This window comes from Entelurus aequoreus, linkage group LG01, assembly GCF_033978785.1.
Source record: "Entelurus aequoreus isolate RoL-2023_Sb linkage group LG01, RoL_Eaeq_v1.1, whole genome shotgun sequence".
In the NCBI taxonomy this organism is placed as follows: domain Eukaryota; kingdom Metazoa; phylum Chordata; class Actinopteri; order Syngnathiformes; family Syngnathidae; genus Entelurus; species Entelurus aequoreus.
In genome coordinates, this window is record NC_084731.1 from 51,844,579 (window position 1) to 51,871,297 (window position 26,719).

The 26,719-nt window shown below is 40.2% G+C and overlaps 1 protein-coding gene across 2 annotated transcripts in view; it reads left to right on the plus strand.

The window, feature by feature from the left end:
- LOC133631475 (potassium voltage-gated channel subfamily B member 1-like) overlaps positions 1–26,719 on the plus strand; it is a 102,245-nt gene that overhangs the window by 64,569 nt on the left and 10,957 nt on the right. Inside the window, exon 3 of one of the 2 annotated variants that reach the window (XM_062023820.1) lies at positions 12,272–13,747. The exons of the other annotated variant lie outside the window; for it this stretch is intronic. Coding sequence (XP_061879804.1) covers positions 12,272–12,352 — 81 coding nt within the window. The 3' untranslated portion in view covers positions 12,353–13,747. Of the gene's footprint in view, positions 1–12,271; positions 13,748–26,719 lie in introns of those variants that run through there. 2 annotated transcript variants of the gene reach the window in all.

A 26,719-nucleotide genomic window follows, 5' to 3' on the forward strand; every position in this document is an offset into this window, starting at 1 on the left:
TGTGAACGCAGCCTGAGGCTGAGGTCATCGTTTGTTTCATTCGTGTGCTCGAGTGGGAGTGAGACAAGCGCTTCCATCTCCCGGGAGTCCCCTGATTGATAAAACAGAAATATTATTTATGCCAACACAGGGAGTCCACCATGAGGAGTTCCCTTTGATACAGCATCCAAATGTCCGCCTACGCTTTGTAATCTCGTAAACATAGCGCAAACAAGACATCCAGACTGAGTGTGGCGAAAAGCAGGAATAAATAACTCTCTGATTAGTGCCCGGGAGCAGGTGAGCGTCCCGAACACTAATCAGAGGCAGGTGAAAATAATCAGCACCCATGGCAACCAAGAACACACAAACCCAGGGGTGCTGAAACAGAACTTAGGTAGTCTATAACTAAACAAAACATGATCCGGGCAATGGATTGTGACCTTAATAGGCTCCAGTTTACCTGCAATAGACAATAAATAGATGAAGTTTATTTTAGAAGTTGTATTTTTTCATACAAAAAAAACTCATAAGAAATTAATGCAAACAAGAGATATATCCTTTTTTAAAGATATATATTAAAACTTAAATATGTATAAATGTGTAAGTCATTGCCACATTTACGTAAACATTGTATATTAAAAAAAGTTATGTTAAATATTTAAAAAATAAATATATAAACCCATAATTAGGTGTAGCTATTTATTGTTAATTATTTTCAATAGGGTGTTGTGTGTGAAGAAGCGTGTGTCAAATGTAAATTATTGAATGACAAGGCGCCTTATATGACATTTTACCCCAAATGTATTAATGTTTTTATTTTATTTTTTTAATAATCAGTCCAACAAAATAATACCCAATTTCCATCCATCCATCTTCTTCCGCTTATCCGAGGTCAGGTCGCGGGGCAGCAGCCTAAGTAAGGAAGCCCAGACTTCCCTCTCCCCAGCCACTTCCTCCAGCCCCTCCCGGGGGATCCCGAGGCGTTCCCAGGCCAGCCGGGAGACATACGTAGTCTTCCCAACGTGTCCTGGGTCTTCCCCGTGGCCTCCTACCGGTCGGACGTGCCCGAAACACCTCCCTAAGGAGGCGTTCGGGTGGCATCCTGACCAGATGCCTGAACCACCTCATCTGGCTCCTCTCGATGTGGAAGAGCAGCGGCTTTAGTTTGAGCTCCTCCCGGAGGACAGAGCTTCTCATCCTATCTCTAAGGGAGAGCCCCGCCACCCGGCGGAGGAAACTCATTTTGGCCGCTTGTACCCGTGATCTTGTCCTTTCGGTCATAACCCAAAGCTCATGACCATAGGTGAGGATGGGAACGTAGATCGACCGGTAGATTGAGAGCTTTGCCTTCCGGCTCAGCTCCTTCTTCACCACAACAGATCGATACAGCGTCCGCATTACTGAAGACGCCACACCGATCCGCCTGTCGACCTCACGATCCACTCTTCCCTCACTCGTGAACAAGACCCTGAGGTACTTGAACTCCTCCACTTGGGGCATGATCTCCTCCCCAACCCGGAGATGGCACACCACCCTTTTCCGGGCGAGAACCATGGACTCGGACTTGGAAGTGCTGATACTCATCCCAGTCGCTTCACACTCGACTGCGAACCGATCCAGGGAGAGCTGAAGATCTTGTCCAGATGAAGCCATCAGGACCACATCATCTGCAAAAAGCACAGACCTAATCCTGCAGCCACCAAACCAGATACCCTCAACGCCCTGACTGCGCCTAGAAATTATGTCCATAAATGTTCTAAACAGAATTGGTGACAAAGGGCAGCCTTGGCGGAGTCCAACCCTCACTGGAAACGGGTCCGACTTACTGCCGGCAATGCGGACCAAGCTTTGACACTGATTATACAGGGAGCGGACCGCCACAATCAGACAGTCCGTTACCCCATACTCTCTGAGCACACCCCACAGGACTTCCCGGTCGAATGCCTTCTCCAAGTCCACAAAGCACATGTAGACTGGTTGGGCAAACTCCCATGCACCCTCAAGGACCCTGCCGAGAGTATAGAGCTGGTCCACAGTTCCACGACCAGGACGAAAACCACACAGTTCCTCCTGAATCCGAGGTTCGACTATCCGGCGTAGCTTCCTCTCCAGTACACCTGAATAGACCTTACCGGGAAGGCTGAGGAGTGTGATCCCACGATAGTTGGAACACACCCTCCGGTTCCCCTTCTTAAAGAGAGGAACCACCACCCCGGTCTGCCAATCCAGAGGTACCGCCCCCGATGTCCACGCGATGTTGCAGAGTCTTGTCAACCAAGACAACCCCACAGCATCCAGAGCCTTAAGGAACTCCGGGCGGATCTCATCCACCCCCAGGGCCTTGCCACCGAGGAGCTTTTTAACTACCTCAGCAACCTCAGCCCCAGAAATAGGAGAGCCCACCAGAGACTCCCCAGGCACTGCTTCCTCATAGGAAGACGTGTTGGTAGGATTGAGGAGGTCTTCGAAGTATTCTCTCCACCGATCCACAACATCAGCAGTCGAGGTCAGCAGAACACCATCCCCACCATTGACATTGCACTGCTTCCCTTTCCTGAGGTGGCGGATGGTGGTCCAGAGTCGCTTCGAAGCCGTCTGGAAGTCGTTTTCCATGGCTTCCCCGAACTCCTCCCATGTCCGAGTTTTTGCCTCTGTGACTGCTGAAGCCGCACACCGCTTGGCCTGTCGGTACCTGTCTGCTGCCTCTGGAGTCCAATGAGCCAAAAAGAACCCGATAGGACTCTTTCTTCACCGATGGGGAGGGATGCCGTGGTGTAATTGTGTAATAAAAATGTGTTGATTACACACACACACACACACTTCAGCTTGACGGCATCCCTCACCGATGGTGTTCACCAGCGGGTTCTGGGATTACTGCCACGACACGCACCAACCACCTTGAGGCCACAGCTCCAATCGGCCGCCTTAACAATAGAGGTACGGAACATCGTCCACTCGAATTCAATGTCTAGCACCTCCCTCGTGACATGTTCAAAGTTCTTCTGGAGGCGGGAATTGAAACTTTCTCTGACAGGAGACTCTGCTAGGCGTTCCCATGCAGACCCTCACAATGCGTTTGGGCCTGCCAGGTCTGTCCGGCATCCTCCCCCACCATTGCAGCCAACTCACCACCAGGTGGTGATCGGTAGAAAGCTCCGCCCTTCTCTTTACCCGAGTGTCCAAAACATGAGGCCACAAATCCGATGACACAACTACAAAGTCGATCATGGAACTGCGGCCTAGGTTGTCCTGGTGCCAAGTGCACATATGGACACCCTTATGTTTGAACATGGTGTTCGTTACGGACAATCTGTGACGAGCACAAAAGTCCAATAACAAAAACACCACTCGGGTTCAGATCCGGGCGGCCATTCTTACCAATCACGCCTCTCCAGGTTTCACTGTTGTTGCCAATATGAGCGTTGAAGTCCCCCAGTAGAACGAGGGAATCACCCGGGGGAGCACTCTCAAGTACTCCCTCGAGTGAATCCAAAAAGGGTGGGTACTCTGAGCTGCTGTTTGGCGCGTAAGCGCAAACAACAGTCAGGACCCGTGCCCCCACCCAAAGGCGGAGGGAAGCTACCCTCTCGTCCACTGGGTTGAATTTCAACATGCAGGCTCTGAGCCGGGGAGAAACAAGAATTACCACCCCAGCCCATCGCCTCTCACTGCTGGCAACGCCAGAGTGGAAGAGAGTCCAGCCCCTCTCGAGAGAACTGGTTCCAGAGCCCTTGCTGTGCGTTGAAGTGAGTCCGACTATATCTAGCCGGAACTTCTCCACCTCCTTCCCCCCAGCGAGGTGACGTTACATGTCCCAAGAGCTAGCTTATGTAGCCGAGTATCGGACCGCCAAGTGCCCTGCCTTCGGCTGCCGGCCAGCTCACAATGCACCCGACCTCTATGGCCCCTGCTATGGGTGGTGAGCCCATTGGAGGGGGGACCCACGTTGCCTCTTCGGGCTGTGCCCGGCCGGGCCCCATGGGGACAGGCCCGCCCACCAGGCGCTCGCCATCGTGCCCCACCTCCGGGCCTGGCTCCAGAGGGGGGCCCCGGTGACCCGTGTCCAGGCGAGGGAAATCTGGGTCCTTCGTTTTTATTTTTCATGGAGGTATTCGAGCTGCTCTTTGTCTGATCCCTCACCTAGGACCAGTTTATTTTGGGAGACCCTACCAGGGGGCATAAAGCCCCCGGACAACATAGCTCCTCGGATCATTGGGACACGCAACTCCTTTACCACGATAAGGTGGCAGCTCAGAGAGGAGTAATACACAATAATACCATAATAATTCCAATTCCAAAACAAACCTGGCGCAGCAACATTCAGAATAGCAATCAACAGAACAATTAAGGACACACAAACATGACACAAAACAATCCAAAAATAGTCAAACAAAAATGAATAATATCAACAACAGTACCAATATTAATAAGAATTCCAACATAACAGTGATAAAAAAAATCCCTTATTTACATTGTCATCACAGCCATTTATAAAAAATACAATAAAAACATTTAAAAGATAAACAATAGTGTCACAGTGGCTTACGCTTGCATCACATCTCATAAGCTTGACAACACATTGTGTCAAATATTTTCCACAAAGTTAAAATAAGTAATATTTTAGGTTCATTTAATTGTTTGTATAATGGATCCCATATTCCAATATATGACTCATTATCTAAACTAAATGCAGTTTTTTCTACTGATATCATCTCCATAGCTTGTGTATACCGGTCAGTATGACTTAGACTATCCACATCTATCCTTTTTTGTAATATTACATATGCATATTGAAAGAAATGCATTTTCACTCTTTGATGACATGTTACTAAACTGATGCAGATCACCAAGAATACACGTTTGCAGTGTCATTGGGATGTTTATATTTAGGAATGTGATTGCTTCTTTTGTTGTTTTCAACCATAACACTTTTATTCTCTGACATTCCCACAATAAATGAACAACAGTTCCCTCAGCTGCCCGACACGTCATACATAAAGTACTTCTGGACATGTCATTTGCTGCCGCTGATTAGAATATTAAGATACATTTCTCCCGTGACTTCAGAAGGTCGTGAGTTCAAGTCCATGTCGGGTTTGAAGTAAAGTTCCCAAGTTTATGTTTTAATGATGTTGGAATTGTTTAATACACTTTACTTCAATATAGTAATTAAAAAGTGGATTGTTCATTGTGTTGTTCAAGGTAATATGTTAATGGTGCCAGGAAAACCCATGATTTCAGCCTTTCCAAGCTTCTCTTGGACCACCATTTTTTGACCTCAGTATTTGTTATGGCCATGGTGCACACAAATACACACCCTACACACGCACATGCACACACACTCACACACACACACTCCAACACACACACACACACTAGGGTTGTACGGTATACCATTACTAGTATAGTACCGAGATACTAATGAATCATATTCAGTACTATACCGCCTCTAAAAATTATATCCCCCTCTTTTTTTTTTTTTAAACGGGCATGACGGCGCGTCGTCACATCCTGACATTTCTGGTTTTACGAGCAAAAGAGCATGTTCGGCAGCGCACAGTCACAGAGTACTTAAAAGCAGACAGTGTGTAGACAGAAAAGAGAGAACGGACGCATTTTGGCTCAAAAACTAACAATAAAGGTGAAGTTATAACACTGAAATGCCCTCTGGAAGAGGTGCTTTAAGACATGGCTAGCTAGCTAGCAGGTAACATCAATCCGCAGTCGGCAGTGTTTTAGCTACTTCTAAATCACTAATCCTCGCCTACTACTACTACTACTATACTACTTGGTATTGGATTGATACCTAAATTTGTGATATCATCCAAAACTAACAGAAGAATAAGTGATTATTACATTTTAACAGAAGAAAGTAAGCGGATGTTAAAAGAAAATAAACAAGTAGATTAATAATTCATTTTCTACCACTTGTCCTTAACAATTTTGACAAAATAATGAAAGGAAATGAAAATGACACCATATGTTACTGCATATGTCAGCAGACAAATTAGGAGTCTTTGTTTGCTTACTTACAAATAAAAGAAAACGTGTCTCGTATGTTCACTGTTTTATTTGAGGACACAATTACAACAAGAAATATATGTTTAATGTACCGGAAGTTTTTTGTTAAAATAAAGCCAATAATGCCATTCTTTGTGGTCCCCTTAGAAAAGTATTGAAAAGTATTGAAATACATTTTGGAACCGGTACCGGTACCAATATATTGGTATCAACACACACACATACACACACACACACACGCACACACAAACACACACACACACACATACTGGTTATCATTTGGAATGGGGACCAAGTTTTTGGTCATCACTTGTGGAGACAAGGGAAAAAATATATTAGTTTTAACTAAGGATGGATACCATACAGAATTATAGTACTATTAATGCCAGGATAACACATGTTTCACTTTTCAAGAAAACTCATTTAAACTTTCATTTTTACTTTTTATTTTGAACAACATTGAACATAAAGAACATAACAAAACTGTTCTACTTAACCAGTCTTGCTGATTATCTCTTAATCTACTATTTTACCTGCAATCTCCTTTTGTAGGCCGTAATGCGGTTGTACACATAGAACTTCAATGCTTGCCATTCCCGGTTTTGGAGAGCTTCCTGTTCGTCCCTCAAACATTTTAAACAGTCACTCTTTCCTGGTACAATACCAGAAGGGATGAATCGCTTCATGTGCTTCGACAGCCTTCGCCTCTTTCTGTGTCCAGGGTCGCCTTTTCTGGGCAGCTTTACCTGCAAGTGACCATACAAAATATGTGTATGAAAATAAAAGAAATAAAAGAAGATTAAGAAATTAAGTTATACATTGAGTTGAGTTGAGTTGTTATATTTCATATGATGAGATGAGTAAGATTATTTTGAGAATGAATGAATGGATGGAAGTATAAATTCAGAATGTTTATCATGGTTCTTCTTCTTCAATGATGGAAAAAAATTATAGACAAAGGAAACAACAAAGATGACAACATACCATTGGAAGAATGTCTCACTGCACGATGTCGTGATGATGCATCCGTGTCTTTTGAAAGTTGTGTCAGCCTCTTGGGGGGCGGGATGTGTTTATTCTCAGTGGCTGGAAAGGACACCTCTTCTGTGGGTTCAATGTAATAAACATTCAGTGTCATGCTTACCATAGGCCACATTTAATAAACCACAAAAATGAGTATTGACATAACATACCATTGTCAGGACATGAATAGTGTTCTTCCTCTCTGGTGAGATCTTCCTCTTCAGTTTCCAAAACACATTCTGTGGTACACATAAAATGTTAAGCTTATAATTGAGTTCAAACCAAACAAACAACAAAGATGACAACTTACCATTTGGACCAAGTTCTTTCCATGGAACTCAGATAATCGACCTTGCTCGAGTGCCATCAAAACTTTGCAGATTTTTGCCAGCTGCAGCATACTTGCCAACCTTGAGACCTCCGAATTCGGGAGATTGGGGGCGTGGGGGCAGGGTTAAGGGGGAGGAGTATATTTATAGCTAGATTTCACTGAAATTAAAGTAATTATTTTATATATATATATATATATATATATATATATATATATATATATATATATATATATATATATATATATATATATATATATATATATATATATATGTATATATAGTACAGTAAACAGTAATGAAAACACAGTTCTACTAACTGTACTGTACTTGCTGCTTACTTTTAAAAAAATAACACTTACCTTTCACTATTTGAGTAGCTTTTGTTCTGCCATTTGAGTACTGGCATAATCCCAGGAATGTAGGTTCATACGACTTCTTTGTTTGTCTTGTCTTTATTGCACAAGATGTAATTCAACCACACAACAGCTCCAATGTGTGTCTATCCCTTTTCCCGGCAAAACTCGAACACCCACTTCCTATTAACAACGTCACTTCCCTATCCCTCCCGGAAGTCCCGCCCCCCAGCCACAGTCAGGGGCTAACACCCCATAGCCAGCCGCTACAGCATTAACGTGCCGGCTGGAATAAACACACGCTGAGAAATAGGTCCGTGCCTGCCTACTTTATGGTTTATAGATAAACATATATGCAGTAAATATATATATATATATATATATATATATATATATATATATATATATATATATATATATATATATATATATATATATATATATATATATATATATATTCAGGTGAGAGATGACGCTGGAGATTTTCGGTAGAATGGTTGTCCCGGGAGATTTTCGGGAGAGGCACTGAAATTCGGGAGTCTCCCGGAAAACGTCGGGAGGGTTGGCAAGTATGAGCTGCAGTGTCTTTTCAGGAAGTCTATAGAACTCACGATGGATTCTAATATCATGGCCAAGAAAGTTGGCCAGCTGGTCCATCTCTGTGTCTGTCATGTTTAGCACAGTTGAAAGGGTGGCAGCATGTTTTCGTAGTTTCGTGTATGTAAGGGAAACAGGACACTTTGCATGACATGCTTTTGCATAGTCTCGTATGCAGTCAGAACCACAGAAATGTGTCATCGCTGTGGGTCTTGCAAACAGGTAACTGTTGTCTTTGAGAACCCCACAAGTTTCCCTGTACTTATCGAGAAGTTCTAATGCACACACCATTTTTGGAGTCAAGAGAATAGGAACAGGTCTGCCTCGTTTTCCCCTGATGACAATCCTTGAAAAATGTCTGCAGTTTTTTTTCCACTTCAGAGAGAGCCCAATCAACATCTTCATGAGGATCAGTTGTGTCTCTTGACAAAAAAGCCAACAAGGGCATGGCTGCTACCTCTCCTTCTCTCCGTCTGTTAAAAAGGATGATCTGTGTCAAACATACTTTTGTCAGGTCTGACCAGGCCTTTGTGGAAGAATTTTCAGATAGCGCACTGCTGCACTCATCATGCATTTGACTGAGAAACTGATGCATTTTTGAACATCCTCAGTGAAGGGCATAAGTTGTGGTACATTCACTTCTCTTCGGCTATATTCCTCAGGGCTGTTGCAGAGATCAACTCGTTCCACTTCTCACGATGGACATCTTGGAACTGAGTGGCATTCCTTACCAACTCTTCATTGTTGTTTATGAAACCTTGTGCTTTCAAGAGTTTGCTGACTTTAACCAGATAATTCCCAAGTTTAGTTGCCAGTGATGGAATGCAGAATTTGTTAGTGTCACTATCATAGCCACAAGTACATTTGACAGCTTTGACCATCTCCAAGTAGTTCTTAGGATCTACAAAATCCTCCATTTTTTTCAAAGTAGTTACTCTCCTGGCATTATGAATCAGTCTTCCTAATTCCCGCATCTTCTCTCTGACACATTGTTGATTTTTTGCTGACATACCACTTTTGTTCAACAGTTGCTGCCCAACATCTGTGATGACATGGTCATCTTTTATTATTTCTGTGATTGGATCAGGAATCATGACACTTATTACTCCCCACAGTTGTTTGGATACACTTGAAGGCACAGGCCCAGTATATGTGCACATCAGTGACATGCAGTGACGGCGTGGCGAAGTTGGTAGAGTGGCCGTGCCAGCAATCGGAGGGTTGCTGGTTACTGGGGTTCAATCCCCACCTTCTACCATCCTAGTCACCATACATGTTCACATTATTTATTGACTGTATCTAAAAAATATATTTTTATTTAAATTAAGATATGAAATAATCCTAAATGAAATACAATGACTTGGTTTATATTATTGTATATACTACGTCATAAAATCAGTGTCAGTTGAGTCGGTCCATAGGTTGCCTGTAGGGATTTTTAATGTCCAGCAGATGTCAGTATTTAGTGACACAGTATCGACACAATATCAATACAGTTTTGCAATGTGTCGAAACGCTTCATGGCGCCTCATTAACCCATCACTATGTTCTACTGTACATCTGTCTTTCATCTAAAATGTGTGAAACAAAATCAATGTGAGGTTTTTAAAATATCCTTAATCTCCAATGTCCAGCATAACTATACATATAACTTCTTAAAAGGCCTTATAGACAACCAATTAGCATTAAATTAGAGCAACTTTGACTATAAACCAGTCCAAATGCCAAAAAAACCCACAAAGTGATTCACAAGCTTTTTTTTTAGCAAGGCTCATGTTCTTAATTAAATGCACCCGTTGGAAAAGGTTTGCTTCGCTGCTAATTTTTTGGCTTAACATGGTCATAAACACATTAATCTTCTACGAATGATAGTCAATAACCTCCATTTGTAAGAAAGATGTGCATACCTTTTGGTTTAAACAACACATGTTCGTGTCTTGTCGGCCGACATGTCCTGCACCTTCCTGCACTGCGCTCACACTTCCTTCGTTTGGTGCAACAGGTGTACATTGTTAAGTAATCAATGAAGGAACAGCGAGTGCAGTACCAGCTGCCCAATTAGCCCAAAAAGCTTAAAAATCACTTCGGCATCTTCAGAATGGATCTGACTATTATTTAAAAAGGTTTCCCTTTAGGGGACCTGTGTTTGTATCCCCATAACGTCAAAGGTCCCCTAAAGTGACTTTGTAAACAGAGCGACGTCCCCAATACGTAAGCATTGCCAGAACACACACACACACACACACACACACACACACACACACACACACACACACACACACACACACACACACACACACACACACACACACACACACACACACACACACACACACACACACACACACACACACACATTTCCCACCCAGCCTCTGGCTTCCTTTGAAACATGCAACCTGTTATGTTCTCACGCTTTCTGCCTGTGAAACACGCTCCTTAAATAGGTGCACTAGTGTTGGAAGTTGGAGCAAGCAAATCATTGTTTCCTAATCCTACAATTTAGTCTAGAAAACGTTTTTTCCCAAGATTTGTTAATGTATTTTAATTGAATTGTGCAGGTTTAGGCCTTCCTAATGTTGTGGCCATTGCTGCATTTCAGCCCCGCAGCACGACTGGCAGGAAATGTTAGTCGACTTTCTGGTCCTGCTGTCGTTGCTCAAGAGCAGTCTTACTTAGTCTTGAGTCTTGACGGAACACAGCAAGCAAAAGCCTTTCTGAGGCTTCGCAGACAAAACATGTTTCACACCGAAACGCCAAAGAGTCGTGGGAACTCTTGATACAAAATGTTTCACAAACTCAAAAAAATTGTTTCGCAAACTCAAAAATGTTTAAAAAACTCATAAAATGTTTCACAAACACTCCTGAAGTAGAACATTTTTTTTTCTTCAAGTTAATACTTTTGGCACGGTTTTTACACTTTTTGGTTTCCCACACGCAGAAACAGTAGTTTGCACTCTTTAACGACAGGGGGCGCTGATGAGTCAATAAGAAATAACAGAAGAAAAATATAAATATTTCTCTAATGCATAGGTGTCAAACTCAAGGCCCGGAGGCCAAATCTGGCCCGCCACATTATTTTATGTGTCCCACGAAAGCCTGGAAATAATATGCGTTAATAAAATGCTTAATCTTTTCTTAGTAAATATATTTGTTCAATATTATCAAAATCTAAATATTGTATCATCATGTATTTCAAAAAATTTTTTTGTTAAAATAAAGATAAATACTGTACTTAAATATCTGCTTGACTTATGATTTCAAAACAAATTATCAATCAAATTATAGACTGTAAAATTGACAATAGATGTTACGGTTGCATTATGCCGACTGAGTTTTTCACCGTAAAATCAACTTTGGTACTATTTTTTTCCATATACAGTAAGACACTAAAAGATTTAAAAACAAACAAAGAAAAACATTAAAACAACAAGATTTTACTGGCAGCTCTGTTGTTTGAATTTTACCGCTAAAAACAGTGCTATTTTTTTTCCATTCCATTCATTCAATTTTTTTATATGCTGTAAAAAACCCATTACTTTTACTGTAAAATTCTGATGACTGATCTGCCAGGTTTTAAAGTAAAATTTTAATTTTTTTTTGCAGCTTATATAAATAAAATATATTGTTAATATATATATATATATATATATATATATATATATATATATATATATATATATATATATATATATATATATATATATATATATATATATATATATATTACTCATTGTTAAAAGCGGCCCGCTGAGGGCAACCATAACTGTGATGTGGCCCTCAATGAGTTTGACACCCTTGATGCAATGGAACACTCATGATCATTTCTGTGTTGTTACTATCTGCTTCAGTAATTGGTTCTTTGCTATAATTTTTCATATCACATTTGTACATATTCTATTTGCTGATGTTGTTCTGTTGTTTTTGTTCTTATTGTTGTTGTCTCTCTATCTTAACCATTTCTAGTCCCTGCAATTTCCCCCTCTGTCTTCCTTTTTTTTTTCTTTTTGTCCCCTCCTGCTCCAGTCCGGCTGCACCAAACATTAAATAAATCCATTTAATAAAGTCAAATAAGAATAAGGCAACAAAAGAAGTATCCCACACTTCTGTTTTGTAAAATAAATCTGTATAACAGATATGGGCATCTACAAAACCCAAAACCAGTGAAGTTGGCACGTTGTGTAAATCGTAAATAAAAACAATGATTTGCAAAACTTTTTCAACCTATATTCATTTGAATACACTGTAAAGACAAGATATTTAACATTTGAACTAGTAAACTTTGTTATTTTTTGCAAATATTAGCTCATTTGGAATTTGATGCCTGCAACATGTTTCAAAAAAGCTGGCACAAGTGGCAAAAAAGACTGAGAAAGTTGAGGAATGCTCATCAAACACTTATTTGGAACATCCCACGGGTGAACAGGCTAATTGGGAACAGGTGGGTGCCATGATTGGGTATAAAAGCAGCTTCCATGAAATGCTCAGTCATTCACAAACTAGGAGGGGGCGAGGGTCACCACTTTGTCAACAAATGTGTGATCAAATTGTCGAACAGTTTAAGACTAGGGATTTCCGATAATGGCTTTTTGCCGATATCCAATATTCCGATATTGTCAAACTCTTAATTACCGATGCCGATATCAACCGATACTGATATCAACCGATGCTGATATATACAGTCGTGGAATTAACACATTATTATGCCTAATTTGGACAACCAGGTATGGTGAAGATAAGGTCCTTTTAAAAAAAAAAAAAAAATAAAAATAAGATAAATAAACTAAAAACATTTTCTTGAATAAAAAAGAAAGTAAAACTGTCAGGCTTGTCCCTGACAGTTTGGTTATGTTTTAGTTTTCCCTCTGTGTTTATCTTTATTTCCTGTCAGCGCTTTTATTTTGGTTGTTTCCTGCTTGTCTCCCTGAGCGCTGTGTTCCCTCAGCTGCAGCTGATTGGCACCTGGCCACACCTGGTGTCAATCAGCCAGCTACTATTTAAACCTGCCTTGCCATCCAGTCTGTGCTGGAGTATAGTCGCTAGAGCTACAACCTGTCTGATAGCTATTTACAGTTTGCTGTCTCCTAGCTCCTTGTTTTGTGTTTTCCTTTTAGCCAGATCCTGTTAGCCGTTAGCTATTTCCAGTTTTTCTGTTTTCTGGTTCCTGTTTCCAGTTTGGCCTTTCCTGATTCCTGGTTTGGGTTTTACTTTTATTTTGGACATTAAATTATGTATTCCCGCACAAAGCCTGCCTTCTCTGCATCTTGGGGTTCGTCACCAACACTCCGTGACAAAAACAATATAAAAACAGTTGCATAGAAACTAGTAATTAATGAAAATGAGTAAAATTAACTGTTAAAGGTTAGTACTATTAGTGGACCAGCAGCACGCACAATCATGTGTGCTTACGAACTGTATCCCTTGCAGACTGTATTGTTATATATTGATATATAATGTAGGAACCAGAATATTAATAACAGAAAGAAACAACCCTTTTGTGTGAATGAGTGTAAATGGGGAAGGAAGGTTTTTTGGATTAGTGTACTAATTGTAAGTGTATCTTGTGTTTTTTATGTTGATTTAATAAAAAAAAGATTAAAAATAAAAAAAGATACCGATAATTAAAAAAACAATACAGATAATTTCCGATATTACATTTTAAAGCATTTATCGGCCGATAATACCGGCCTGCCGATATTATCGGACATCTCTATTTAAGACCAACATTTCTCAATGAGTATTGCAAGGAATTTAGGGATTTCACCATCTACGGTCCGTAATGTCATCAAAAGGTTCAGAGAATCTACAGAAATCATTGCACTTAAGCAGCAATGCTGAAAACCAACATTGAATGCCCGTGACCTTCGATCCCTGCATCAAAAACCGACAGCTGTGTGTAAAGGATATCACCACATGGGCTCAGGAACACTTCAGAAAACCACTGTCAGTAACTACAGTTCGTTGCCACATCTGTAAGTGCACTCTACTATGCAAAGCAAAAGCCATTTATCAACAACACCCAGAAATGCCGCCGGCTTCGCTGGGCCAGAGCGCATCTAAGATGGACTGATGCAAAGTGGAAAAGTGTGCTGAGGTCTGACGAGTCCACATTTTCTGGACCAAAGAGGAAAAGAACCATCTGGACAGTTATAGGCGCAAAGTTCAAAAGCCAGCATCTGTGATGGTATGGGGGTGTATTAGTGCCCAAGGCATGGGTAACTTACACATCTGTGAAGGCACCATTAATGCTGAACGGTACATACAGGTTTTGAAGCAACATATGTTGCCATCTAAGCAACGTTTTTTTCATGGACGCCCCTGCTTATTTCAGCAAGACAATGCCAATCCATATTTGCACGTGTTACAACAGTGTGGCTTCATAGTAGTCCAGACCTGTTTCCCATTGAAAATTAATAACAAAAACAAACTATTAAAGAATACCGTATTTATTTTAAAACCCTACAGATCTGTACAGAAACCTGAGCGATGTACTCAGCAGCTTTAATACTTTATTTACATCAAATACATCAATTCACAAAACTGATCATTTAAAAGTCTGCTTTTTGTTAGGCCATAGAAATATATTTAAGTGCCTTGTTTAAAAAAAATAAAATAAACATTTAAAAAAATAAGAAGTACAGTACAGTATATCAAACAAACCTTTAACAATGAGATAGGCTCCAGCACCCCCCGCGACCCCAAAAGGAACAACGGTAGCAAATGGATGGATGGGGATGGGAGTCAGTAGCGCCCCCGTGCGTCATTCATTGCAATGACAAAAGAGTGAAAGTGGTTGAAATTGTGGCGTTAATACTTCTACCCCTTGTTCATTTTTATATTCTTGTTCCCTTTTAGGTATTTTTTATACATAACATTAATAAAACATGAAAATATCACTGAACATGACGTCGCAAGGCTCTGTCGATAAAAATTGCAAGTCCAGGAAGTGACGTAGTCTTCGCGCATGCGTGGACCGATCATGTCTTCTGGTACCGATCACGTAGTGACAGTGTCTCTTCTTGTTCTTGTTTCTGTTCTTGTTCTTCTTGTTTTTCTTTTTATTGTTCTTCTTCTTCTTCTGTAATTTCTTATTAACGGCATAAGCTCTATTAGCCTTAAAGGAGCTTTAAAGGAGCCATATGTAAAAATGTGGCCAGAAATGGTACTGCAATGACGGTCAAAATTCTGTAGTCCTCTCCCCCTTTCCCTGAACGAGGTAGCCAGTATGCAGCCGAATCCAGCTTGATCGACTGGGCTACTCCAAGGAACTTCAAACTTCCACTGCCTCTTACTAGGAGTTGAGGTACTGGGACCATAATAGCGAATAGACAAGGGTTTTTTCAATAACAAATCACTAACCAACATATTTTACACAGACATTAGGCTATTTTCAGGAAGAAGTATGCCATGCCTGGGTACAATATCACAACAAATGGCAATCATATGATTATTGTCAGTACTATCAGAAAACAAAGACTAAAACAAACTACAACCAACGCTAGCAATGGTTATACTGGTGAAAATAAGTAGAGCATGCTTAGCAGCCTAATGTACGCCCAAAACTAAAGAGGAGACATTTTACCAAGGTATGCCTGTAGGCTACTGTTTCAGATTGCCATATAATTTGGTACATATAGTCCACAATATTCAAACATGAATGAGAAATTATTTTATCATGTGATTTGGCTGTCTCCATACATTTCACATTGCCATGATGACAGCCGTGCTAATGTTGGAACCCATTTCCTCAGCGTATCAGCATATTGAGAACGAAATAGGCACTGACACTACCCATATCCACATAGGTTTTATTTGTCGAAAATATATTTTGCCCTGTCAGTTGGATTACACATCGACATACAGGCTAACAGGCATCTATTTCCCCCTTTAGCTAATATGTCGATGTGTCATTGACCGGGCTGGCATGCTAAGCATTCGTTGCATACTAGCTTTGTTAGACAAGATCATACACTGTATTGAACAATATAGTTTACATACGAAATGTCCATTTATATTCATTACAAATAATGAGAAAACGTAAATGCCTCACTTACCGTATTTTTCGAACTGTAAGGCACTCTTAAAATCCTTTCATTTTCAAAAAAATCGACAGTGCGCTTTATAACCCGGTGTGCCTAATGTACGGCATAATTCTGGTTGTCCTTACCGATCTCAAAGCAATTTTATTTGGTACATGGTGTAATGATAAGTGTGACCAGTAGATGGCAGTCATACATACGAGATATGTGTAAACTGCAAGATGACGCCAGTAAACAACACCAAAACTTTAATTGTGTCACGACCTGAACAGGACTCTGGACACAGATGCAGGAGTTTGACAACAAATATATATTCCAAAGAAGGAAAAGGGTCAAAAAGGGGAGAAACTTAACAGGCTATCAAAAGCCGAGCTTACCTAACCTCTAAACTAACAAAAATCTCAATGAACTCAAAACGCTCCAGCTGCGGAGGGAAAAAGGTTGCAAAGAGAAAAAATATGCAAAATATAACAAAAGGCGCTCCAAGGGAGGCAATGCTAAACAACTAATCTTACCTGACAAAAAGGGTACGAATAACGTGGCAATGGCTGTGGACATGGAACGCTGGCGGTTCGCACAAAAGATACGAAAACACTCTGGCACAGGACAGAAGGAAGATGAGCCATTTATACACATGAGGGTGGGTGACAGGTGGACACAATCAGGCAATCAGGAACTAAAAAAGAGTCCAAAAACCAAGCAAAACATGGCCAAACAAAAACATGATTAACACAGACATGACAAAATGTTCCATTGAAAATATAGAACATTACAAACGGCTCTCAAAAATCTGTCAAAATGTTTTTAGTACGACTTTGGTAAGGTATGAAGCCGCACCGATTGATGGATTGTCGCCGTATTAAACATACGAGTATTATTATGGTGTGTGTATGAGGACCGCAAAATGGCACCTATTAGCAGATATATAACCTGCCGTTTTGTTTCGCAATATTATGCAAAACCAACTTTTCTTACCTTCTGGTACCTGCTGATGTGTATTTGGGATCTGCATAAGTCCTGAAAATGTGCGCGCATCCGCCATTGTAGTCCGTGAAATGAGCATATTCCGGCTGAACTACTGTTACCAGTTATTAGGGTTGGGTATCGAGTATCGAGTATCGATTGGAACCCGGACTAACTTTCCGATTCTCCCGGAATCGTTCAAAAGTTTAAATTTCGATTCCTAGTTTCGATACCCAGTCGAAAAAAAAGAATAATCGCCGACCGGAAGAAGAAGCCGCTCGGCTACATAGGCTCGGCTGTGCTAACACTTCCGGCGGTGGGCGCTTCTTTGTTGGTGTGGTGTTCACACCAACGAAGAAGCGCCCACCGCCGGAAGTGTTAGCATAGCCGAGCCTATGTAGCCGAGCGAGTCAGTCAAGCATGGATAGCGGGCGTCGGCGGTCGAAAGTGTGGCTTTATTTTACTAAAAAAAATGAAATATCGGCGAAATATAACACGTGCGACAGGACTTTTTCGTGCTTAGGAGGGTGCACGTCGAACATGGTGAAGCACCTCCGAGTTCATGAAGTACAAATATATGCATGTCCCGTCTTCGACGCGCTGCGCCGACCGTCCTCCTCCTGCTGTCAGATCCCGCTTTCTCCTATTTATGCGTTCAAGCTTCTTCCCCACCCAGCGAACGTGTATTTTCCACAGCAGGAGACACTATCTGTCCAGAACGCTCACGCATCCTGCCTGAGAAGGCGGATATGGTCATTTTCCTAAACAAGAACTGTCTCTGATTTTATACTGTACCTGCTGCTAATCTGGACTGGGTTTTGCAAGTTGTTTCTTATTGTTTATTTGCTTTTCTGCACCAGGTTAGCCCAACAGTGGGAGCACGGTAACATGTTTAAGTACCTGCAGCATCATACACTTGTGTGTGTAAATGTGTTTTCATGAGGTTTCCTGCAGCATCATACACTTGTGTGTGTAAATGTGTTTTCATGAGGTTTCCTGCAGCATCATGCACTTGTGTGTGTAAATGTGTTTTCATGAGGTTTTCAAAAATAAAGCTCTCTTGAGGAAAGTGTACCCCTGTGAAAATGTATTTATAATATTTATATTCAAGTTCATAGATTTGATATTTATATTCTAGTTGAAAACAGCCCTGTGAGGAATTTATAGTAAAGTTCATAAAAAGTTAATAGAATTAAAATTGATGGAGAATGTCAGACTATTTCATTCAGAAAGACTGTATGTAGGTTAGCTAGCTCATTTAAAATATCCAAAACTTTTTTGACCCTGCCTCTTAAAAGAATCGGAATCGAGAATCGTCAGGAATCGAGAATCGAAACAAAGAATTGGAATCGGAATAGGAATTGTTCGAATTCAAACGATACCTAACCCTACCAGTTATAGAGGTATTCGAAGGAACATGATTTATTAATGCCTTTTGACATATCAGGGCCATTTAATGATGACTTGACATGGAATTATTACATATGGCTCCTTTAAATTGACTCAGTCCTTTTAGTGTATTTGTGAAACATTTTCATCACCTCGACACATCATCTGACACCCGTCTCTCAGATATAGGCCAGACAGCAGGTTAGGCATCTTGCTTCTACTGGAAGTGGGCCGCAGAGGAGGAGAATTTAGGTTTAATAAAGGTAGAGCAAAACTGGAATAAAGGTCAATTAAAAGTTTAAATAAAAGGTAGAAAAAACGGTTAATAAAGGCAAAATGAAAGTGAAATATAGGTAATATAAAGTATGAATGAAAGCAGAAAAAGATGGAATAAAAGTTGAAATGAAGACAGAATAAAAGTGAATGAAAAATAAAAGTTCAAACAAACGATGGAATAAATGGTTAAATAAATGTAGAATGAAAGGTAGAAGTAGAACAAAGATGGAATAAAAGTCAAATAAAGGTGGAATACAGGTAAATAAAGGTACAATGAAAATATAATACAGGTAGAGTAAAAGTAGAATAAAGGTAAACCAAAGGTAAAATAAAAGTAGAATGAAAACAAAATATAAGTAAAACAAAAGTAGAGTGAATATTTTAAAAAAGGTAGAATAAAAGTAAAAAAAGGAAGAATAAAGGCCAAATAAAAGTACAATAAAGGTGGAATAAATTTAGAATAAAGTTGAAATGTAGGTGGAATAAAAGTTTAAATAAACTGTACTATAAAAGGTTAAATAAAGGTAGAATGACAGTTAAATAAATACTAGTAGTATAAAAGTAAATAAAAGTAGTGTAAAGACAGAATGAAAGTCAATTAAACATAAAATAAAGGTAGAATTCAAATGGAATGACATGTTATAAAAGGTAGAATACAAGTAAAAAAGGTGAAATAAAGGCAAAATAAAAGTAAAATAAAGGTTGAGTAAAAGTAGAATGAAAGCAGAATAAAAGTAAAACAAATGTAGAATAATAGTAGAATAAAGGTAAAATAAACACAGAATAAAGGTAGAATAAAGTACAATAAATGTATGATATGTGGAATAGAGGTATAAAATGTAGAATAAAGGTAGAATAAAGTATAATAAATGTAGGAAATGTAGAACTGAAGTAGAAAATGTAAAATAAAGGTAGAATAAATGCAGAATAAATAGCCCCAAGCAGCATGGATCAGAGTAATGACGTGGACTACACGTCAGCCGCTCCATGTTTGGGAGGTGGAACACAAGCAGAGATTAAAGTGAGCACTTTGAACAAGGTGAGTGTGAGTCTGTGGGAAATGAGACTCTGCCTGTCCACACTTATGACGCGTGTCAGGTTAGTAGTGTGTGTGTGTGTGTGTGTGTGTGTGTGTGTGTGTGTGTGTGTGTGTGTGTGTGTGTGTGTGTGTGTGTGTGTGTGTGTGTGTGTGTGTGCGTGCGTGCGTGCGTGCGTGCGTGCGTGCGTGTGTGTGTGTGTGTGTGTGTGTGCATGTGCGTGTGTGCGCGTGTGTGTGCGTGTGCGTGTGCTCTCATGAAGACACAATGACAGGTTGGATTAGCTCGTTGGATGATAAGAATGCTTTTTAATTTGAAATTCTCTACATCTTTTTGTTTCTGGGAAACATCCAATTAAATTGAAAACAAGTCAAGTCAGGAAAAATTGGAATTTTAAATGAATTAGCTCCACCCGAACAGGGTGTTGAATTGGAATTACAGGAAGTGGAATTAAATTCATTGCATTGCAGATCAATTATTTATAGAAAAAAAGGAACAGGAATAGTCTATCACAGTTTACAAAAGTGTCAGCTTAAATAATAATTAAAAAAATACTAAAAAAAAACCACCAAAATGTTACACAATTTCCCTCCATTTTGAATACTTGAATAAAGAAGAGCATTCTGGGAAATGAAGTGTTTTTCCAGTATTTGGCTGGTTGAAGTTTATTTCCAACATGTATACAGTTTCAAAATGTTACATCACATATTTTACATATTTTCTTTTTTTTCCTTCAACATTTGAAAGTTACAATACATCAAATTAAATTATGTGTTTAATAGAAGCTGCTTTTATTCTTTGTTGTTTCTTCATTGTTCCATATTTACATATTTCTATGAAATATGTGAATACATAGACTGTAAAGCATGATTCTTGAACACAAAAAAATTATTGTAAAATTGCAATTCTACTTCCTGTCTGCAACCAAAGTTCTATTCAAATTCATGGAATTGATTTGGAATTTGGGGGATATTTTCGATTCAGAAAGCTTGTTCATTATTTTGTCATATTTTGATCAATAGGTCTATGGATGGATGGAGGTCTATTTATGGCCACCGCATTTTTATCAATTACACACGGTTGGTCTTTTATTCTGTTTTAGTCAGGACATTTATAAAAGGTAAACATGGTAGGCTATAGGCTATTAGGTATTAGCAGCTACACAACAGCTAAGCACACAATAGCACACAAGCTAGACATACGTAATAATAATCTAACAATATTGCAGTCTAAAACAGCACATTTGTCAAAATAAACAAGTATTAAATAATTATAGTTGCATATTACTTACAAATAGAAAGTCTCCAGAGTAGAAGTGTGTTACAAAGTATCCAGTAACAAACGTGTCCGCATTTAATTTACAGGATCACAAGCTTAAATTCATAAATTGCTGTGACCACTAGGTGTCGCCAGAAAAACAATTACCACTTCATTTCAACTTAAAGACAGCAAAAGTCCCTTCCAAACGGTTCATAATAAATAGGTTAGTGTTTTTCATACCTACCATTGTTCTCTATTTGACGAATTGCACTTGATCAAATGTTTTCTTACATTACACACTACAAAATAATAAAAGTATGTATGATTTGTGCTTGTATCGTATCGGATCAAAATCTTTACCGCCCAATACTCAAAGCTCCAAATCGGTACGGTATCAGAATTGAAAAAGTTGTATGGGTAACGGTAACAATTGTCAGCATTATGGTTATTTTATCGTTATCTTTATCAGTGTTGGCCCTGCGATGCGATGAGGTGGCGACTTGTCTAGGTTGTACCCCACCTTCCGCCCGATTGTAGCTGAGATAGGCTCCAGCGCCCCCCGCAACCCCGAAGGGAATAAGCGGTAGAAAATGAATGGATGGATGGATTATCAGTGTCACTATCACTATTGTTACAGATATCATGATTATTGTCATCGTAGCCATCTGCTCATCATCTTATTTTTTCATCAATATCATTGATACCAATATTATTAGTGTTGTTGTCAATGTGGTTGTCATTATCATTACCTTTGTCATTATTATTTTCAGTACCATCATTATCGTTATGATTATTGCTATCGTAATTTTTATTGCTACATTACACAGATCGTAATGGTCATTGTCATCATTATCAATTAATTTTCACTACTCTCATTATCATTATTAATATTATCATCAGCATCGTTGTGATTGTGAATACCATTTTAGTGATCATTACATTATAATGCATTATTATTAATTAATATTATTGATATTGATATTTTTATTATTATGATTGTTATTATTATTATTATAAAAAGCTAATGTTAATAATAATGATAATGAAAATGATCATCACAATGACAACAACATTAATATTGATAATAATAAAACATATTATGATTTCAATGACATTGATAATTATTACTATTTATTATTATTATTATTGGGGACGGCGTGGCTTGGTTGGCAGAGCACTAAACTTGAGGGTTCCAGGTTCAATCCCCCGGCTTCCACCATTTATCATTTATTGTATTATTAGTAGAAGTAGGGCAGCACGTGTATGTGTAAGGTCCTGGGTTTGATCCCCGGGCTCGGGGTCTTTCTGTGTGGAGTTTGCATGCGACTGCGTGGTTTCCCTCTGGGTACTCCGGCTTCCTCCCACCTCCAAAGACGTGCACCTGGGGATAGGTTAATTGGCAACAATAAATTGGCCCTAGTGTGTGTTAGAAACATTCTGGTCACCTTATGTGACCAGAATGCCATTTGTGCCATTTGTTTACAACTGAATGGAATGCTTACACGGGGAATTCCTACTGATTTGCACTGGGGGTAGTCGATCCACAGCGATCGTGCTGCCACACAATGAGGGGAATTTATACTTCAACGACTGTCGTTGGCTCTGACAGTTAGGATTGCTCGTTTGCATCAAAACAGTTGTTTTTCTCACTACAATAGGGCGAAACCATCCTTGCCCAAGCACACCCTCCTGGTTTTTGGAATATAAATATTTGGAGTTTTGGCACCAGCCGCTGGACTAGATCTGACCAATCTAAGGCCATGTCTACACCAAGTCGTTTAACCCCTTAAACGAATAATTATTTAGCCTAAGCCCGTTTTAGCCAAACTAAACCAGATTTAAGGTTCCACTCCTCGGACAATTTTTTACGTGGCTAAGTGCGCCGTGTATTTCTTGAATCTCCGGCACTTAGCTTTGTATGGACTCATTGATTGCTTACAAACTGAGTTTGGAGAGGAAGTAACGCCAGAAAGACCGCGCCCCACACAGGAAGTGACGTCAGAATTAAAACGCCACAGCCAGCTTCATAATAAAGCGGTTTCGTAACTCGGAGCTAACCACTGGAAATATGAAGGCGAGTCATCCAGACATGCCCGTGTTTTTCTTTCCGTCTGTGCAGACGCTTGTGGATATCACACGTGACTACTTTAAGAGAAAGCGATTGCAGCTATTTCGGATACTACACATCTCAGACGGCAAGATAACTTTCCAATGTCTGGGCCAGCTGTGATTCTACTTACCGAAAAACTTTTTCCATTTGTCGAAGGAGAGTCAACGAGAATGCGAGCTGCCGTGGATGTGATTAAAAAAGGTAGCGTGTGTGTATTACCTGGCCGTCGAGGGAAGACTACGGAAAACATCGAATGCATTTCGACTGGCAAAGCAGACTGTATCAGTTATTGTCCGCCATGTATGTCGCAGATTCAACGTCTAGGTCCAGAGTATATGAAGTCACTAAAAACGAATGGACAATGAAGGTGAAGGCAAAAGAGTGAGGAGTGTCCTGACCAGATATCTAGATCACTAGTTTGATTGACGTAAAATTTTCTTTATCACATTGTTTACGTGTCTAATAAAGATGTGATTAATTTATGATGGCACAGGTGTGATTCACTACAATAGGGTCCCACAGCACACTGGATTCCAGTTAATTGAAATACCACAACACTGGATATTGTTTAGATAAGTTAAATTTAAGAACTTGCACACAAAGTAGCACCGGAGATGACTATGACGTGTGCATTTTCCGCGCATACGTATTAGGTCGCGTTGCGCCGGCGGACGGAGGGGGGGGTGGTCTTAAACGGTGGCACTGTTGTGTGTGGATACGGATAAGGTTAGGTGGGATTTACCCTGGATAACCTTATCCAGTTTAGTGTAAACAGGGCCTAAGTCCTTGAGCATGAACTGATGAGCGGCGAAATGTCTTCCAAGACAAACTGATTGAATACCCTGAGATGACAATGACCTGCATGAATGAGAACCTTCATAGACATGTTTCTAAACATTTTGGGTTACATACCCTAAAAATGGTGCGGGAATATGAAAGGTTGGCTCGTAAGGTTGCAGACTACCGCAACCACCTAAGGTTTAACCTGATATGTAGACAAAATGGCCTCAAACCCACAAGCCTACGCCTTCGTTCTACCATGAAAGGCCACAGGACAGACACAATCCTGTTGAAAGCGCAAAAGCAACTTTTGAATGAGAGAGTAAGACAAGTCAATTTTACAATTGAAAACCTCAGAGTAAAATCTGATGAATTACTCCTCAAATTGCAAAATATCTTACCTGAAGAGATCTGAGAAAAGGTGAAAAATTTCACAATCAAAGCCCAACTTGGAGAACACAACAGCACCAAAGCAAGACAAACAAGAACATTTCAAAAACTACAACTTAGTAAGAACACCCTTACACCGCAAGTACTCATCTGGAGACAAAGACCTGGGAACTCAACTGATTATTAATCACAGAATAGATGGGTAAAGAATTTGTCCAGCGGAAATCTTACCCAACCAGCAAAAGACGTATTGGCAAAACGGTTGAACTTTGCCATGACTCCACATCAGGCTCCTACAGTTGATTTGATCACAGCGACGGAATCAGCCAGTAGGAAAAACAACCTAACAGAAACCGAAGGGGAGAAAATATGGCTGAAAGTGACAGCAGCTCTTTCTAATGCCAAGCCTCCACCACCAAAACCTCTCCTTTGAGGAGAAGAAATCAGTAACATCACTGAGCAAGGATGAAAACATCACAACCCTGCCACCTGACAAGGGGAGATGCACAGTCATTCTCAACACAATTGACTACCAAAACCAGTTGCTTACACTCCACAAAGACTCCAACACATGAAATACTCAAAAGGGACCCCATAAGTGGGTACACCAGAAGAATCATCGAGTGCTTACAAACTCTACAAAAGTCAAAAGCCATCAACCGGGCATTACCGCTTATACCCACAAGAAACCATCCCTGGTATTTATGGCCTTCCAAAAATACACAAAGACCCATTGTCAGCAGCATTAACTCTGTGACATACAAAATTGCTAAGAATGTGGCCAGCATCTGAGCACCTTTGGTCAGCAAAACTCCACATCATGTCCAAAACTCAATTGACTTTGTAGCTAAGATCAGAGATTTGAAACTGGACAAAAATGAAACTATAGTTTTATTCGACGTCACCTCCCTGTTCACCTGTATTCCAACCCAGGATGCAGTAGAGACAGTGAGGCAACGTCTACTAGGTGATTGCACCTTACAGGATAGATCCACACCAAACCCCAAACATATTTGCCTTTTGCTGGAACATACTTTCAATTCATAGAAACTTTTTCTGACAAAAACATGGTTGTGCCATGTATCCCCATAAGTAGCAAACCTTTACATGGAGGACATGGAAAAGAGAGCTTTGAGCTATTTTAATGGAGCAGCACCAAGTTATATCTGGATGACACATGGGTGAAAATCAGAAACCAAGAAGTGCAATCCTTCACCGAGCACATTAACTCAGTGGACAAAAATGTCAGGTTCACACATGAGGATGTCAAAGACAGTAAGTTTCCTTTTCTGGACTGTGATGTCCACATTGGAGAAAACAGGGGTCTCCATGTTGGGGTTTACCGAAAACCCACACATACCGATTGTAGAGCATTCACGTAATGCTCTCTTAGTATATTGTACCTTGGCAGCCACCGTATTTGTTATTGTGTACCGCGCATGCGCAAGCCGGTTCTTGTCTATATATGCTGTGAGATCAACCAGTATGGCTGACAGCTGTACCAGCGAGTTGAGAATAAACACCATCCCTTTATGAAGTATTTCCCTCCGTCTGGTCATTCAACACCGATCAATACCTAATTTTTGACTCACACCAGCCACTGGAACACAAACTGGGTGTTATCAGAACCCTACAACACAGAGGTGACAATGTTCCAACCAGTCCACAGGCCAAAGAGAAAGAGCATAGGCATTTGAGGGAAGGCATCAAAACCTGTGGCAACCCCAGCTGGTCATTTGTGAAAAGTGCATCCAGTTCCAGAAATAACAAAAACAGAGTGGATGAGGAGGAAAAAGGTGACAGATGCAAAAATATTGTCATTCCATAAGTATCAGGTCTATCTGAGAAACTAAGAAACATTTTTAACCAACACAACATCCCAGTACAATTCAAACCAGACAGCACCCTGAGACAGAGACTGGTGCATCCTAAAGACTGGACACCCCACACCCACAAAAACAATCTGGTGTATGCTATCCAGCGTAATGATGAATGCACTGTTCATTCGATTGGACAAACAAAACAACCACTAAGCCGACACATGGCACAGCATAGAAGGGCCAACTCTTCAGGTCAAGACTCAGCTGTCTACCTGCACCTCAGGGAGAAGCAGCACTCCTTTGAGAACAAAAATGAAAGAGGAGTGAGGGAAGTGTTGCGTTGAACAGCA